We start from the raw sequence: 18,708 nt of genomic DNA on the forward strand, positions 1-18,708 counted from the left end.
TTTCTTAAATACGGCCTTGAATTTATATTGTTTATGTACCGGACTTTCAGATTTTTTGAGCAGTGTAGCTAAGGAGTTTATCAAAATGTATTCAAAATTAATATACATATACAATCGTTCTTTAGAAAAGAAGTGGTTTTTCAGGAATTTTTAGGAAAATGGGGGTGGCACCGCCTACTCATATGATATATGCGTATCTCAAAAACTACTTGATCGATCTCAACCAAATGTGGTATACACATTGTGCTTAGCCTCCTTAAGTATCGTCTTGAATATTTTTGAAATCCGACAAAACCTAATCCCCCTAAAATATATCTAGCTTTGTGTTTTTTGAAACTACCGTTACGTTGGTGAAACCCGTGGTTTTTTCCGATTCCAAAAATTTTCAATGTGGCGCTTAAGAAGCTTAAGCGCAATGTGTATACCACATTTGGCTGAGATCGATCGATGTCATATAAGTGGGCGGTGCCACCCCCATTTTCCTAAAAATTCCTGAAAAACTACTTCTTTGCTTAAGAACGATTGTATATGTATATCAATTTTGAATAAATATTGATGAATTCCTTAGCCACACTGCTCAAATAATCTGAAAGTCCGGTACATAAACAATATAAATTCAAGGCCGTATTTAAGAAAAGTCTCCTAAATTCGACAATTTTAATGCGATTGCAATTAATGAGGTATCATTTTATTTGAAAATAGATTTAATTTTAGACAGTACTACATATTTTGAAATTGTGCAATTTACCAATGGTCAAAATTTAAAAAATTAAGAGAAATATGGGTTTTTTTTTATTTTGCCCCATAAAAAATCCCAACAAGCCAATTCCGAAAATAGATTATTAAATACCATTTTAAAGGTCTATATATCCTATTCTCAGATGACATTCGATCTTTGAAATCGAGTCAAAAATAGTCATTCAAAAACTCATAAATCTACAAAACCGTATTTTTTAACCTAAATCGACAGGTCGCACCCTCTAAATGACCTTTAAAATATCTATAAAAATAGGCAACATTTTAATATGCCACGCTTTTATAAATGGACTAAAAATTTGAAAATAATATATCTCAGTCCCATAGAATTTGTTTTGATAACTTTTGATTTTGAAATTTTAGCAAAAGTCATTATAAACAATTTATAAGATTGAAAACGAAAAACGTGGAGCGCATGCAATAAAAGCATTAGATTTAATTGACAATAGTCAAACTACATAACATAGACCTCAAATTTCTACAAAGAAAGTACAAATTTGAGATCGATTTTAAGCGGTCGTTATTCATACACCCACAAACATATATTACTCTTATTTATAATTTTAGGTCTGCGAAAAAAAATTATTCAAGGTCAAAAGTCATTTAAACTGTATTTTTTTTCATTTTTCAGCAAAACGGTAAGATTTATCATAAAAATAGGTGAGACGAAAGTGTAGATCATGCAATTATCATAAAAACTGTTATGGCACTTTTGTTCCTAAGAACTACAATTTCTGAGATGTAGCGATTCAAAATTGTAGTAAAGGGTGTGTACTCCATAATATGCAAATAATTATTTTGTATAGAAACTTTTTGTATGTATCTCTACTAAAGTGCTCATAACTTCTACATTTATAATTCAATGTAGATTAGCAGGGCCTTTTTTTTTATTTATAAAATACTAGCTTATAGCCGCGGGTTTCACCCACGTTTTTATACAAATATGAAAAATAATTTAATGATGTTGTGAAATTATAAAATCTCGTCTGCGTGCTAGGCATACGAAAGATATCAATCCCTCTAAGTTTACCTTAAAATGGTTCCAGGGATACGACGCGTGAACGTGTAACCTTCTTGGAGGTGCGACGGCGGGTTCTAATATTTCTAACTCAAGTTTAGTAACCTGGCCTTGATAAAATACCACTTCTCAGTACTGTAGCTAAATGCCTCAGGAGGTATGTTTGCATCATGCGAACTTTAGGTTATACGGCCGAAGCCGGCTCTCATTTTCCATTAAATGAAATTTTTTCTGTCAGTACGACCCTTATAAAATAAATCTCCATAAAAAATTTAAAATACTTCCAGAGATTTTCTATCCTTCCAGAGATATGTATTAAGAAAGTTTTAGTATGTATGGGAGGCGACATGCCTCCTTTTTTAATAACTCATTTTTTTGCATGAGCAATTGATACATTTTGTATACAAAACTCCATACCAAGTTCCAGTATTCTTCCACAAACACTTCCAGGGATATGTGGCAAGAAAAAGTTAATTTGTACAGGAAGTGCCAAGCCCCCTTTTCTTATAACTCTGATTTTCTTTCATGAGTTTGGAATTCATTTTATATACCCCAGTACCAAATCCCAGTACTCTACCATGAACACCTCTAAAGATATGCAGTATAAAATAGTAAATTTGTATGGGAGGTACCACGTCCCCTTTTCGAATAACTCAAATTTTTCTTCATGAGTATGGAATTGTATGTAATATGAAACTTTCAGTCAGTATGGGAGGTGCCACGCCTCTTTTCCAAAAGCGTCAATTTTTCTCTGTGAGTATGAATTTGATTTCGCATACATATCTCCATACTAAGTTCCACTTCTCTACCACAAATACTTCCAGAGATATGTATGTATTATGGAAATTCCAATTTGTATGTGAGGGGCCTTGAGTTATCGGAATTACTTTCAGTCTAAGACCATTCTTGTGGAATCCGTAGTAAGTGTGCCAAATTTCGTTCTGATCGCGAAACCGGTTAAGGAAGTAGCCTATTTTTCAATCCAGTTTATAAACCATCTGTGTTCAAAATTTCATTTTCAAACAGGTGGCAACTCTTAAAAAGGTAGCCTATTTTCCGATCTATGTAATAAGCTATCTGCGTGCAAAATTTCATGCAAATGAATTAAACATTTTAGCAGATGGCAACTCTCAAAGAAGTAACCTATTTTCCAATCTGGGTCATAAGCTACCTGTGCGCAAACTTTCGTTCAAATCAGTTTAGTAGTTGCCGCGTATTAATATAATTAATCTTTTTTCGCAGGTCAAATCTTAAAAAAGAACGGTATTTTCCAATCAACGTCATAAGCTATCCGTGTGCAAACTTCCATGCAAATCATTTCAGTCATTTCCGCGTATTAATTGAACTAAACATTTTTAACAGATGTCAACTCTTACAAAGAAGTAGCCTATTTTACACTGTAGGTCATAAGCTATCTGTTTGCAAAATTTTATGCAGTTCAGTCGCTTCCGCGTTTTAATAAAATTAAACTTTTTAACAGGTGGTAACTCTTAAAAAAGTAGCCTATTCCCCAACGTAGGTCATTAGCTATATGTGTGTAAAATTTCATGCAAATCCGTTCAGTCTTTTCCGCGAATTACATTAATTAAATTATTTTGGCAGGTGGCAACTCTAAAAAAGCAGCCTATTGCCCAATCTGGGCCATAAGCTATATGTGCACGAAATGCCATGCAAATTCGTTCAGTTGTTTCCCCGTGATGGTTTCCCAAACATCCAAACATACAAACTTTCATGATTTGACGTGCAAGAATCCAAAAGTTAACAGATTCTTTCCTGTTGATATTTTTACCGTGAGTAACTTTTTTTATATTTAATTTTTTTAACTATGCAAAATTGTCGATGAATCAATGATGAGATCCTAAACTACTAATCCGATTGGAAAATATCGATTACGTAGAGGATAGCAAATTTATACTGTAGAAAGAAATTTGAGATTCGTCAGCTGTATAAAAAAATAATAAAATGGTAATTCTTCGGAAGAAAAATATTATAACAGTTTTATAGACAATTGCATGAACTGCACTTTTGTCTCACCTATTTTTGTGAGAAACGTTACCGTTTTACTTAAAAATGCAAGAAATCAATTTATGTGACCTTTGACCCTGAATAATTTTTTTTGCAGACGTGGCATCGATGGGGACTTTTGACATTTCATTAATAATGGTGTTCGCAAGACTCGTACCAATTTTCAGCTTTATGCGAATTATTGTAACCTTGACACCTCTATGCTGTAATCCGAATGTTCGTAGCTACGAATTCGTAGCTCCGTTCCGAAAATTCGAAAATTGGCATGCTGTAATCCGATCGTAACTATCAACGGCACTGCCAGCTAAAAACGTGAAATTCGAAGTTCTTAATCAGCTGCTTTGACAGAAACAAATCAAAATAAATATAATCGCAAGTGAATAGTGAAAGTAAAAAAAATTAGTTTTATCATTATTTGAAAATACTTTTCCTTAATTAAGTGTAATACAAAGGATTCAGTGGCCGGTGCACTTTTATTCCAGGAGGAAGAACAGCTAATAGTTGCGTTAATATACAAAGGAGATTGCTAGGAGATTGTTCTGATCCATTTAGCTTAATGATAAAATGTAAGCTCCCTCCTTTTAAGGGCCTCCATTTCACTAGATATTGTGCCGTTTTAATTCTTGGAACGCTTTCCCAAAATTCCACCACATCTTACGCTCCTTTTACAAAGCCTCGACCAATGTCCGGCCTGTCGGTCATGCATTCCACCAGTTTTTCGTATTGCGAGCGATTTGTTGTGATCTTCGATCTGATAATTTTGTAAACATTTAAGGCCTTATTCTGTATCACGAACGATAGGCAAAACGAACGATTCGTCTGCAGACGACAACCTCTCTGATTGCGATTTTACGTTGCAATGGTCTCGGTTGCGTTTAAACCGGCTAAAATGATGCCGCCGGACTAATTTTTGAAGCATTCCTCTGCAGACGAATCGTTCGTGTTGCCTATCGTTCGTGATACAGAATAAGGCTGTTAATAATAATTTTTTTTCTATTCACACTTCAACTTATGTACATACATATTTTTGCGTTTACACTCTTTATTTTATTGATATTTTAAAACAATTTGTTTCGCTCCGACACGAGTAACTATTCATACAAAATTTCCGACAAATACATAAAAATGACAGCTACGTCGGACTCAGGCATACCAACATTACGAATTTCGAAGATGGCCTACGAATTTCGAAATTACGATACGACAACGCGGATTTCAGCATACCAATTTTACGATTCGTAGCAAAATCGAATCTACGACGGATTACAGCATAGGGGTGTGAACCGGGCTTACATAGTTAAATTAACCGAAAACAAGAGTTTAACTATGAATTCATATTCACAGTCGCATAGTTAACTATGGAAATTCATGTCGTCTAAAATTATACAACTTCTAAAACTCTTGAATCTTTCTATACAAATGTTAACAAGAGGTTAATTGTGGGGGCAGGCAGAGCATTTTTGTAGTGTGCGTGCAATTGATGTCAATGTGTGCGTGCGAACAAGTCGTGCAGTTGAATGAAGCTTTCGCTGCCTTCTCAAGCATAGCGTGTATGTATACGCGAATACGGCGCGCAGTCGCCCGCCGGGTAGACGCTGTCCAGCTGTGGTTTAAACTCTTGTTAACTAAGTTCTGTCAAAAAAGAATCGATAACTAAACCCTTGGCAGTGGTTAACTGCGCACTGTGAATTCGGCCCTTAGGAAATCAGCCAAGAGTTACATATTGTTATTTGGACAAGACCTGAAGTGAGAAACACTCTGTTATCAAAATGTAAAGCCATCTCAAAGATAAGGAATCATAATAACCCTAAAATAATTAATTTTTTAACATATATATGTTTAAATTTAGCTATATCTGCTGAAAATAACTCTAGTATCGGTCATGTTTTATATCTCCCTGCAAGAAATTTTGGCTCAATTCAGGGTAATAGTAAGCTGGACCGCTTTGTAACTACCCTTAAGTTTTTATGTATGAAAACAATCATTCAGTTGGTCCTTTCTTTGAAAAAAAACTAAGCAAATATAAAAATTCCCAAATAAAGAATGTCGTTCACAAAAGCAAGAACACATATCGTCGTTTAAAGTACAAAACCGTGTATCGTCATTCTGCAAAACCGCGTAACTGACATCGGCTGCCAAAAATTAGATTTGCTCACACAAGCGCTTGGCTCAATCCTTATCCATTCGTCCTGAAATATACTAGCCATAAATGCGATTGCTTTATAAAAAAGAGAACCATTTTGAAATATGAGTGCTTTTACGCTCTAGAAAATAATTTCTACAACTTCACATGCGCGGTTTTGCATTTTGTTGATACGCGGTTTTGCACTTTAAACGACGATATGTATGTACATATGTATATATGTATATACTAAACCTGACACAAAATATTTTGCTTGTATAGTCTTCTGTTCTCTTTTCACTGCAAGTTGAGTTATTTTAATATCTATTGCAAAATTTTATAGACAAGACTAAAAAGTAGAAAATAAATAAAATAAAAAAGATTTTAAATATACCACCCTTTTATAAATGGACTAAACATTAGAAAATAATATATCTCAATCCCGTAGAATTTGTTTTGATAACTTTTGATTTTGAAATTTTAGCAAAAGTCATTATAAACAATTTATGAGATTGAAAACGAAAACGTGCAGCGCATGCAATACAAAGCATTAGATTTAATTGACAATAGTCAAACCGCATAACATACACCTAAAATTTCTACAGGGAAAGTACAAATTTGAGATCGATTTTAAGCGGTCGTTATTCATATACCCACATACATACATATATTACTCTTTATATAAATTCAGGTCTATTACATGCGCACCACGTTTTTCATTTTCAATTTCATAAATTGTTTATAATGACTTTTGCTAAAATTTCAAAATCAAAAGTTATCAAAACAAATTGTGTGGGAATGAGAAATATCATTTTCTAATTTTTAGTCCATTTATAAAAGCGTGGTATATTAAAAAGCTTTTTTATTTTATTTATTTTCTACTTTTTAGTCTTGCTGTATAAAATTTTGCAATAGATATTAAAATCATTCAACTTGCAGTGAAAAGAGAACAGAAGACTATGCAAGCAAAATGTTTTGTGCTCACGTTTAGTATATACATACATACATACATACATATAGTAGCAATTAATTTCATTTAAAGAAATGGCGTGTCGTCCATTTCCGCTGTAGCGTATGCAGTGCATATTTCTAGGTGCAATATATTACTACTTCCGGCGAGGCGACATCTACCTCCAGAGTTTAAAATGATACCAGGCGACGAGGTTGATGTCTAGACTTTTTTATAGGATCTTTGCAACGCAAAGGTTTTATAGCTATAAATGGTGTCTGGACACACAACATTGCAAGTTGATAAAAGCGTTGTAATGATATATATATTTTTTATTTAATACACCCTAAGACCTCTGCTGCATCTGGGACAGTTTTTAAGCGCTAGGCATCGCGATTCACCATTTGTTTTGGTAAACGATGACGGCATTTTTCCCCATACTATTTTTTAAGTATTTCCTGTTCCGTGGTTTACATTGTGGTGGTTCACACTTGTCTGGTTAACAGTTTATCTGGTTATGTGGCTATATTTTTTATTCAGTTTACATCAATAAAATACACTACAGAAAAATTATTTTTAACCAGATAACCTGATAACCAGGCAAGCGTGAACAACCACATTATATTTCTTTTGATATCCGCCCATAAATGTCCAACTATTTAGGCACAAATATTGAAGAAATAAATTTTTTTAGTATTTAAAAATACAATTGTTATGTAACATCTAACGCAATTGAAACAAATGAAATCAACGCATAAATTAGCTAAATAGTTTTGAAATTAGTCAGAACACATAAATTTTTTTGGAAACGTGTTTTTATGATATCAAATGCACTCCCACACACAAAACTCATCGATATTTTCAAAAATACGATATTTTTGGTAGTTTTTAGAACATACCTGTAAGTAGTTTATCAATCATATCAATCAATCAATAATCAATTTTAAATTTTTTCTTTGTTATGCTATTCCATATTCCAAGTATTAAATTTCTTAGTGTTGCGATACCGCTAAACTAATACTTTTTCGATGTACACTCTACACAACAGTTAGAAATCGGCTATCAGTGAGTAGGAAACAAAGCACATACATTTTATAAAGTTATAAATTAATATCTGTACCGTCCACCATATAGTTTTTTTATGAAATCATTTTGTTTTCGGTTTTGAAGCTGTGCATGTAGGGGTTTTGCCTTTGGCAACTAAAAACGATTTACTCATATTTATTGACAATGACATTCATCCCAAAAATGTATTACTAATAGTTCCTATATTGAATTGGAGAAATTTCAATTTATATTATTTAATATAATATAAAACTAAATACTTGAACATATTACACTGTGTAATTGTTTCTTACCTCTCTTTGCAGTTTTCTCCGCTCTATTTTAAGTTCAGTTTCTGCTTTTTCAGCCGCTTCAGCTGTGCTTTTATAGCGTATGACTTGTGTTTCTGAACGAGCTAAACTAGCCTGTAAGCTGGCGATTTCCTGTTCAGCCTTCTGCAGTTTATACTTATAATCTGATATTATTTTATTCGCCTCCCCTGATAAAGGAACATCAATATAACTCAACAAGGACAATTGCAAAAATACCACATAATTACTTTGTGCTTCGTAGTCTTCATCGGACCCAGATGGTCCGTTCAGCGAATTTGACCGACCCTTGCCTTGACTCTTGTAGTTCTCTAATGTTTCCTGCAGTTGCTGCACTTCCGCCGAAAGCTGCTGTTTTTCCTCGCTGAATTTTTTCAGTCGCACATCTAAAGAAAAAAAAACAATAATAATAAAAATAATTAGAAGGACGACTTCCCAATATCCCCAGCGATTTACACATACCCAATGAACCTTGCACGGAACCTAACAGCTGAGCATTCTCTACACTGACTAGAGCACGTTTTGCATCGGTACCATCTTCATTCTCTATGGCCACAATAACTAAACCCTGATCCGCGATAAGTTTATCCCGTTCAGTGAGTTGGCCTTGCACCAGTTTAAGCTCTTCACTTAACTTATCCAAATTTCTCTTCAACGCATTACAATCTCGGGACTTCTCCTTGAATTCCCGCTGAAGTTGCGCATATGTTTCTTCCACTTCCTCCAACTTATCTTTCAACAGTTGTATTTGATACGTTTGTGAGGCACGTTCATTATCCAACTGAGCATTGGCTATCATTGCTTTTCGAAATCTCTCTTCAACATCCTGAAAAAATAGAAGTGGCGCATCCCACAAGGTAATTTAGGTAGGCCTTCTTAAGTGAAGCCTTTCTGAAAGGCCTACCCAAGAAGGGCTGAAAAAAGTGCTTGCCTGCATGGCTTCTAAAAGGTCTTTCTATTTACAATTTACGTGAATGCGTAAATTTATATTATCTAAATTTAAATATGCATTTTATATTGCACCAACACATATTTGATATGAACCTTAAATAAATACCTTAAAGAAGTATGATTTTTTGGAATTAAAGAAGCAGCTTCTCCAAAAGTTCTTCTGAAATACGTCCTACAAAAGCCCTTCTGCAGCCGGATTCCAACTTTCGCTATAGCTAAAACTCCATCGCCAAAAAATGCTGAATGAATTTTAGATGTTCTCATAAATCGATTAATTATAGCTATATTGAAATTCTTAAATTTAAAAAAATATTTCGGCGTGTTGTCTTCATAAAACACTTAACTGTCCTCCAATATTATCTATAATAAAAATGATAATGCTGCTTTGTGACACATTTACTTAAAAGCCTTGCCCACTGACCGCTGTAACTTCCTGAAAGGGATACGGACTTTCTTGCTTTTTTTTGTGAAGGCTGTTCCTTAATCTTCTTTGCGAATATTACTTATTTATTACAATTTTACAAAATATAAAAACTTTTCCGCATAAACACAAAGTTAATTGTTTATTTGCAAATAACTAAGTCACGCAAATAAATATTGATTAGTGTATTATTTGCAAATAAGCGCAAAACGTTGCTATTAGGTTTATGTTCTTTTTCGATGGTCATCTCATTGTCCTTTTTTAAACCAACGTTGGCATTTTTAACTTTATTTTCTTTTTTATGGTCATGTGATTGACTTTTTATCATCAGGCAATACTGAAAAAGAAGTTTTCACCTTCATATAAACCAGGGCTGCAAACCACTCCAAAAATCGGTGTATTCGGTTCAGTGGTTAGAATCACTTAGAAAAAGCTTGTACCGGTTCAAGAACCGGTTCACGAGTATCTCTGAACCACGGTTCGGTTCGGTTCAAATGGTTCAATTTCTTTATGCTAAAGGATACAAATATTACAAAAATATGACAAATCCATAATATGAATATTAAAGGCTTTGTTACTGAGATCAAATTCAAATATCCACATATATAGTGTAGGGATTCGATATTCGAAGCTTCGAGATTCGAGTTTAATCGAATTTTAGTTCCAAAATGGCGAATTTTCGAAATCGAGCTTTGGGGTGCTAAAATTCGGATAAAATCGAATTTTTCTAGAAAAAATCGAATTTCGTGTTTATTTTCAAAAAAGCTAAACTAAATTTCGCATAACTGTTTGTAGCATAAAATCGAATTTCAACCCCCTAGAATAGTGGTGGAAAAATAAATAGGGACACGACATTTTATCAAGTTTTCTTTTGTTTATTAATGTTTAATTTTTTAACCATATAAGGTCCAAGTTTTAAACTTTGTGAAAAAATTATAAATATTCTGCAAAGTTTCATCTAAACTGCAAACATTTTAATAAGAATTTCTAGGAAAAATTTTAAAGTTTTAAGTTGATTATTGACAATTTTTAATTTTTTTTAAATTTTTAAATTTTTTGTATGGAAGAAAATGCATAATACCTTCAACAAAAAAATTATTTAAAATCAACACGATTAAGGCGAAATTAGACACATTTTAATAAACTTTTTAAGGTTTGGACAAATGGTGAGCCTAGCTAGTCGGGTAGACAAAACAGCTTAATCAGAATTTTGAATTGATCCTCAAAATCTTGGCTTAATATTGAAACCCTAATTTACGGTAGGTTGGAGCCATGATTCAACAACTACAGGTTGTAGCAATCGTACAAAAACAACATTTACCGTTGGTATGAACTCCTTGTGTCATCACCATCTTTTTTATCTACTCATATTCGTGTGTATATGTATACCCTGCATACCAGGATTTCAGAGAATTATGAAAGGTTTCACAATTTTTTTTAAGAATTTTCTTTAAGAAATCGTACAGAAATTTCTTTACTAGTTCTTATCAACCGCCTCATATGTTTTTCTTTACAGATTTCTAAAAGAATCGTAACAAATTTCCGACACTTAAAGATTTCGGGAGCATTTGTTTGCAGGGTATATATATACGTATATGTGTATGTGTACGCGGATATGTAAATATAGCAAAACAGACTATAATTTGACACAAGCGTGCTCATAAGAAGAAGCATAGCTTCTATCGCTATCACCTGTAATTGATGCGCCTTGGTTGGAGCTTACACTATGCAGGTCTATGTACAAGTATACCTATGGTCAAAATAATATGAGTGCGGCTTTTGACTATTTTTCTTTTGTTGGTTTAATGTCCACAAATTTTTTATAAAAGTATAGCTCGTTATATAATAAAAAGCACATAAATTCAAATTTCAAACTTTGTATGAAAATTTGAAAAACTGCCAACTTCAACAACGTTGCAACAAAGCTCCAAACTTTTCAATCAGAACTAAAAAAATTAAGTTTTTGAAATTTGGTTTTGCTGGCGTTGTTAAGCATTTTTTTCATATAAGAAAAAAAATCAAGCATTCTTTATATGGACGAAATTACAACTCGCGGAGTTGCCATTACACAAAAAAAAATTTTGCAGTTTTACTATACCGGTTGCATTTTTAGACAAATTTGTGTATTACAAAACTTGAAAAATGCTGTAGTGGATTTTCATTTTGAACGGAACCGAACCACTTTTTTGGGATGGGTTTCGGTTCGGTTTTGGCATATAAAAATAAGAACGGTTCGGTTCATGGTTCGGTCCGAAACCCGAAAAAAGCGACGGTTCGGTTCAAAACCGGTTTGCAGCCCTGATATAAACAGTAAGTTAGGTATTTTCAAACGTAGTATTTATTTCCATTATTTATCATCATTGTAATGGAAACAAATTTTGACAGCTGCAGTTGCTGCACAGCGACACTTGCGGCCGGATAAGGTACTAAAACTTAGGATAGATAATTTTTAGCGACAGGGAGGCCAGAATCACAATTTTTGGAGATCGGCAAAAATTCGGATACAATTTTAGCTTTAGCATTTTAGCATATTTTAGCATTTTAGCGATAGCGAATGTTGGAATCCGGCTGATGGAAGGCCTTTTATGGTAGCGAAAGCAGAAGGCCTTCAATTTGTGCCACTCCATATAAAAAATAAAGGAATGTAGAGTGGAAGGCCTCATGACTCTCAAGAAGGCCTTTTGGAAGGCCTTATAGCTCCTGAAATTATCTACTGGGATACTAAATATGTGAAAAATTATTATTAAAGTGAAACTTCTTTGTGCTCTGTAAGATTAAGATTACGATTATGGTTAAGCTTAAGATTAAGATTAAGACTCAGACTAAGGATAAGATAAAGATTAAGGTAGAAGACTAAGCTTAAGATTAGGATTAAGATTAAGCATAAAATTAGGATAAAACTTAAAATTAGGATTAAGATTAAAATTTAAATCAAGATTAAAATTAAGATTTAGATTAAGATTAACAGGTCTATCCCAAGTATGTTGTAAACAGCAAAATGTATTACCCCTTGTCACCCCGATTCTAGGTACCTACGTAATCCAATTGCAGTCAAAATATTTTACAATTCAGCTGCATATGAATATTTGTGGAAATTCTTTTATTGCATATTTCACTGGGCAATATTTTGTTATTATGACATGGTAACAAAATTTACCGGTTAGAAGAGTGCACAGAATGCGAAAAGGGTTTAAAAATTGTCAGGAACTTTATTTACCAGTTACAGAATGTTTGTTACTAGCGCAGAATAGACCCCTAAGACTAAGATAGAGATTAAGCTTTAGATTAAGATTGAGGCTGATATTGAAAATTAAGATAATTCCCATAAGGCCGTTTTACAGTTAACTACAGGCTTTCAGTACAAAAATTGAAAGTTAACTTGCGAATTTGAGTTAACCCCCCCACTGTGAAAACGCCACTTATGTGGAAAAATACTGTAATAATACGGTGAGCTATATGCTTCATAGGAAGAAGTTTCACATCAGACGCGCGCGGAAGCCACACACAACTTTTTTTGGCTTACTTACCTTGAGTTCGTGTCGTATATCTCGCAGGCTTCGTCCTTCCTCTTCTAATGAATCCTCACTGCTGCGCCGTGAAGACATTGAGCTAGCGCGTGTGCTGTTAAGCACCGCACCCAAAGGCGAGCTTCCTACCCCGGTGGCAAGTCGTGATCGCGACAATGGATCGATGCCGGATACATTGTGCATGTCGAATACCCGGTCCGCATTCTGCTCCTGTTCCTTTTGTTGCCGTTCCAATTCTCGCATTCGTATTTCCCGTGCCTCAGCGCGTGCTTGTCGGCGAGCAGCCAAACGGGCCTCAGCCTGTAATTGAAATACAAAATGCATGCATATTAGCTCCATCCATGTTCTTATGTTGCAACTTAAAGGATATGAATGCGAATTTTATGTCAAAAATTATTCTACAAATACGAATATATTTAGAAACGTATTTTTATAGAAAAAATGGTTAGGCAGTTTATAACCCATTAAAATTCCAGTGTAATATTATGCAAGCTTGAAGTAAAGCATTGTTCACTCAAAATCAGTACGCATAAAATGGGTTATATCTTTTTAACAGGTTTTCAGAAAATAATATTTAATATATGAAAAAATAAAGGGAAGTATTCCACTATAGATAGATGTTAGCGAAATTTCATATTTTGCTTGTATAAGTAAATAACAGACAATTTCTTTGATAATGATAAAATTTTTCTGAACACCCGTTCTAGAGACTTGAGTAATCAACTTGTTCCACTAACCTATCTTTAGTTTATGTTTTTTCATATTTCGCGCATCTCTACTTATTTTGTTTTGAATAGATACCGTGCATTTTTTGATTTGACGTAAATAGGACTTATTTTTAAATTGAAGAGTTCCAGAACTTTATTCATATCTTTGGCTTCAAACCGATTTAAAGTTACCTGTGAATAATTAATTTTCTTTAAAACCTACCAAAACTTTACTGAAGGTCTAAAGTAAAAGATACAATGGCTTAACACTTTATGCAAGCGCTCCTTCCAGCATATTTCTGTGGTCATATGGCCCTTTACGGAGTCTGATCGAGTTTTAATAAGTCTGTTTCCATTCTCTCGTCATTTCATATAAAACTTCTATAAATTTAATTTTAAGAGGATATCACCCTGTTTATTTTTAGCTTAAAACTTTTAAGGTGGGAGTCAAGTTTTAAACATGTTTTTTAGTCATTGCTAAAAAATACCACATTTGGTGTGAATATTTGGGGTAAAGTAAACGGATGCGATTTTTGTTATCAAATTTATTTAATCTAACAGAAATATATATATATTATAACTCGATAAGGTTTAAGTCTTGCCATAGCTTCCATTCGCTGAACTGTGGATAATCGTTTTCCAATTCTTTCGCGCGATCTTCTTCTGATAAGCCGATTTTTTTTATAATTGAGGTAAAGAGCCTTATCCTTAAGCTGGTGCGAAATGATTTTTTTTGATGATTAGCTTACTCTGTTAGTTAAGCATTGATTTTTGGAGGGAAATTAGAAGTTTTTGGTATATTTAATTTTAATTGGATTTTTGATCTCGAGAATGTCGGATTTTCAACGAATTTGTTCAACATTATTTTTTGAGCAGCCACTTCCAACACGAATAAAACTGTCAAATTAAAAGCCAGTACTATGAAATTTAAACCTCATAATGGTAGATCTATTGTCTAACGATCTGCATTGCAACTTTTTAATACATCGAAGCAATTGCTGTACAGGAATTGCTGGAACGCTTACCGATTTTGAGTGAACAATGCTTTAGCTCAAAAACATTGTTGGTTTTTTAGAAATCTTTTGCTAACGGTATTACGCATTTTCTTCCATACAAAGCCTGTTCGAAACTTTTTATACGAAAGAAAGGATTTTGAGCTACCGCAAACTTGCAACAATATTGAATGGGCTATAAAATAAATAAATAGTCAAAACTTGTGCAGAAGTTTAAATGCGTAGAGGAGCATAGTATAGGAGTGAAATGTGGTATAGTCGCCTATCTTCAATTATAGCAAGTCTACAACGTCTGTTATCACCTTAACATGTGATGACTTAAAAAAACGGGGTTATAATACAGATATGAAGTAAAACAGTTGGTTCCCTTTAAGTCGCCCAAAACATGTGATCCCGTATTTTTAAGCTTCTTTTTAACTATTTAGAAAGAAAAAACTGTCAATATTGCAAAGTAAATTTTCTGTTTCATTTATCAAGTGTCGGATAATAGAATTATTGGATTAGCATCAAGAGTTTACAGGGTGTGCATATCCTCAGTGGTTAGCGTCACTGGCTTTGCACATCGATGATTCGGGTTCGATTCCTGCTGAAGTCTAGAGAAAGAAGTCTGATGAGGAGATGTGGTGATCTCCGAAATAGGAGCTAAAACTTCTACCGGTTAGACTTTGTTGATTTTTTCGTTTTTTTCTAAAAAAAAAAAATAAGAATCATAGCACAAAGCTCAATAACACTATTCAAATAGAAAATTATTTTAGATTTTATATGAGTTTGTTTGGAACACAAGAGGTTGGTTAATTCATTAGAATACCACATTACCCACCATACGTAAATTTTTAATTACTTGAACACCACAGTAGGAGACATCCATATATGTAAGGTGAGCAGAATTTTTTAACATTCCAGGAGGGCAAATTCTCAATTGAAAACACAATTTTTTTTTTTACATAAATAAATAACGAATAAATTAACAGTTCAAAGTTTCTCTAAACACAAGTCAGGCAAGTTAATAGTAAACTGCGTTGCATAATTATAAGACCACCACATATTAACAAGTTTTGACTATTTAGTTTTAAATAATTTAACTATCATTGTATTATACCTTGTTCTGACCGACATCGAAAACATGTTTTCGTTGGTAAAACTGGTTTTCGACCTAAAACTTGTGTTTTCGTCCATGTAAAATCTGTCAAACGAAAACTAGTTTTCGCTGAAAACCACTTGAAAACTCACGTTCCACTCATTCCAATCGGTGTCTGCACTAGTTTTTTTCGATTATTTATCGAAGTGGAAGTCATATTTTATCTACTTTAATACGTCATTTCGGATTTATTGTTAAATGGCTGGCCAAAATAAAGTAAGAATGGAGGTAAAAGGTTGTTAATGAAAATAAATTGAAGGAAAAGTATTTTGGTTTTGTTTTTGTGTAGCAAAACTGTAAACAAAGGATGAAAGAAATGTCAACGAAAACACCAACAGTCGGTGTGAACAGCCTTCAGCCCACAATCCCAAAACTCGTTTTCAAGGTGTTTTCGTTGTCGGTCAGAACATGGTATTACTTGCAAAAGTAATTAATTGCTTTTGTTCTTCGTCTTTCGTCAAAGTTCGATTATAATTTTGTATCAATGCTATACCTCGTTCAGCAATATCATTACCATATTTAATACTCTTAATCGTCCCCTAAGACAACCAACTTCAGGGTATTTTTTTAGAGAATTTAATGCCCTACAAGAATATGCCCAGAAAAAAACTTGTATCCCTCTTTTATAACATTTTTAATGGTTCAGAATTTACACCATTTTTAATGAAAACAAATTTTTTTTACATGTTATTTACATAGAATTTTCCAAATGCCACCGACACCTTTTAAAATAGAAATAAAAATGTTTCCAAATGGGAGAATTTCCTTCTCAGTAAATAGGTAATTTTAAGGCCATAAATTCGCAAGGTTAGTTATTTTGGATCGTCCTAATTACTCGTTTAAAGTAATAAGTATAAGTGACAAAATTTCTCGGAAAGCCCGCCCCTCCCCAAAAAAAATTCTGCATCCGCCGCTGGGCCTGTGTTATTTCAATTCAACAATTTTTATTGAGCTTGAGGCCGTTTTTAATGAAAAACTATTGTGGAAAAGCAACAATAATTAGAAAAAATGGTAGAAGTGATAGCTATATATCCTCATCAAACTTCTTCAGCGGGATTCGAACCGACGACCCCAGCTGACTCAGCCAGTTGCCTACGCACTTGTTGCTGAATATAATTGTTATAAGGCCATAAATAACAAAAACAAATTTTCTAAAATTGTTTAAGCATATTTGCGTTCCAATGCAACGAACATACTGGTTGTAAGCCATCTTAAAAATGCTTTTATCAAGATAAAAAATCCCCACACACAAATACTTTTAAAGATATATTACCAGAAAATACTGAAAGTTCGATTCAGATAGTATGCTCCTTAAAATACATTTATGCAAGTTTTATGTACAGTTTGAAATAAATAAATACAGCGTGGGGACTAATTTTTTTTTTGAGAAATAAAAGGGTCATATATATGTAGATTTTGCGAAAGAAGTATTTTATTGTTAATTTTCCACAGATTTTACTTTAGTTGTATTAATTAGTTTTTAAATTTTAATCCTTATTTACATTTGCCAGCAGTGTTTGAGAGAAAAGTTCATTTGGCACGCAAGTCTTTTTCAAGTGTATTTTTTCTTAGGCTTTGTATAAAAAAAGACAAAAACAAGAAAAACTGTATAAGGTTGGTCGAATGAATGGCCGTTAGAGTGGTCCAAAAAAATAAAGTCGGAATTTTAATGCCGGCACCCCCTAGGATTGTTCTATATCCTTATATATGCCTTATCCTGAGTTTCGTCCGAAAAAATTTCACCCGAAAATTTTTATTCCGCTCATAGTAAATATATGGAAATCAAAATTGAAAAGTGAACCGGTTCGGGGAAAATGAAACTCATGATAAGGCCAATTGTCTTTCCGAAAGAAAAATTACACTGCTTTGTCTCCAAACCAAATTTGACAATGGCTGACGGAAATTCATTCCAACCAACACCAGAACATTATTGTTCTGTCTATCTACCTACCCTCACCTAGGAATGAAACGATTCGAGTAAATACAAGTACATACTCGATACTTTTCGTTCGATACCAAGTAAGTTTGGCATCGATACTTTTGAACCAAGTACTGAGTAGGTATCGAAAAATAAGTATTCGTATCGAAACCCGATACCAAGTTAAATTTTGCTCCGAAATTTTTTTCTTTTCGTTTATGCCTAATATGATCGACCTGTGCTTTTTGGCAACTTAATTGTCAACGAAAACGGCGAGAAGGCGCCAAAGTCGACATAATGCAAAGTATATACCATGAAATTACTTCACCAAAGTCGAGGATTTGCAACTTTTACACGGCCAATTGCTCGAGTGGAAGTGTGAAGTGGATGAATGTTCAGTACAGACGTTTTAACGCTATGTAAAAGTCACTGAGTAACTCTATTATTCTTCGCGTTGTAAATATTAGCGGGCAATACTAAAAGTAGGGGCAAATAGCTATGTTATTTGAAGAAAAGAAATAAAGAAAAAGAGTGTATTCAAAATAAAAAAAAATAAAATCTTAGAAAACACTAACATAAAAAAAAAACGTATCTCAAGCCCAGAAAATTAAAACGCTACCTTCGATTCTAGTCTGTAGAAATTCATAAATGCTACATCAAAATATTGTTATTTGTGAGAATAATAAAATTATAGTTTAAAAAACTAGAACCTCCCTATTATAATTGCCATTCGTACTGTCATCAGGTATGTGACTTGAGAATAGAAATCGCTGCATCTTTTAGGCGCATC

General features: G+C 33.5%; 1 protein-coding gene across 1 annotated transcript in view; it reads right to left on the bottom strand.

Annotated features, from left to right (window-relative positions):
- The window catches only part of LOC118749028 (leucine-rich repeat flightless-interacting protein 2), a gene marked incomplete at its 5' end in the record, with an annotated part of 81,185 nt that overhangs the window by 8,826 nt on the left and 53,651 nt on the right, over positions 1 to 18,708 (bottom strand). The window contains 4 exon segments of the mRNA XM_036483831.1: positions 8,229 to 8,413; positions 8,474 to 8,629; positions 8,706 to 9,069; positions 13,143 to 13,442. Of these exon segments, the coding sequence (XP_036339724.1) occupies positions 8,229 to 8,413; positions 8,474 to 8,629; positions 8,706 to 9,069; positions 13,143 to 13,442 (1,005 nt within the window).

Source organism: Rhagoletis pomonella, unplaced genomic scaffold (assembly GCF_013731165.1).
Source record: "Rhagoletis pomonella isolate Grant_MI unplaced genomic scaffold, Rhpom_1.0 Rhpom_scaffold_00013, whole genome shotgun sequence".
NCBI classification, from domain to species: Eukaryota; Metazoa; Arthropoda; class Insecta; order Diptera; family Tephritidae; genus Rhagoletis; species Rhagoletis pomonella.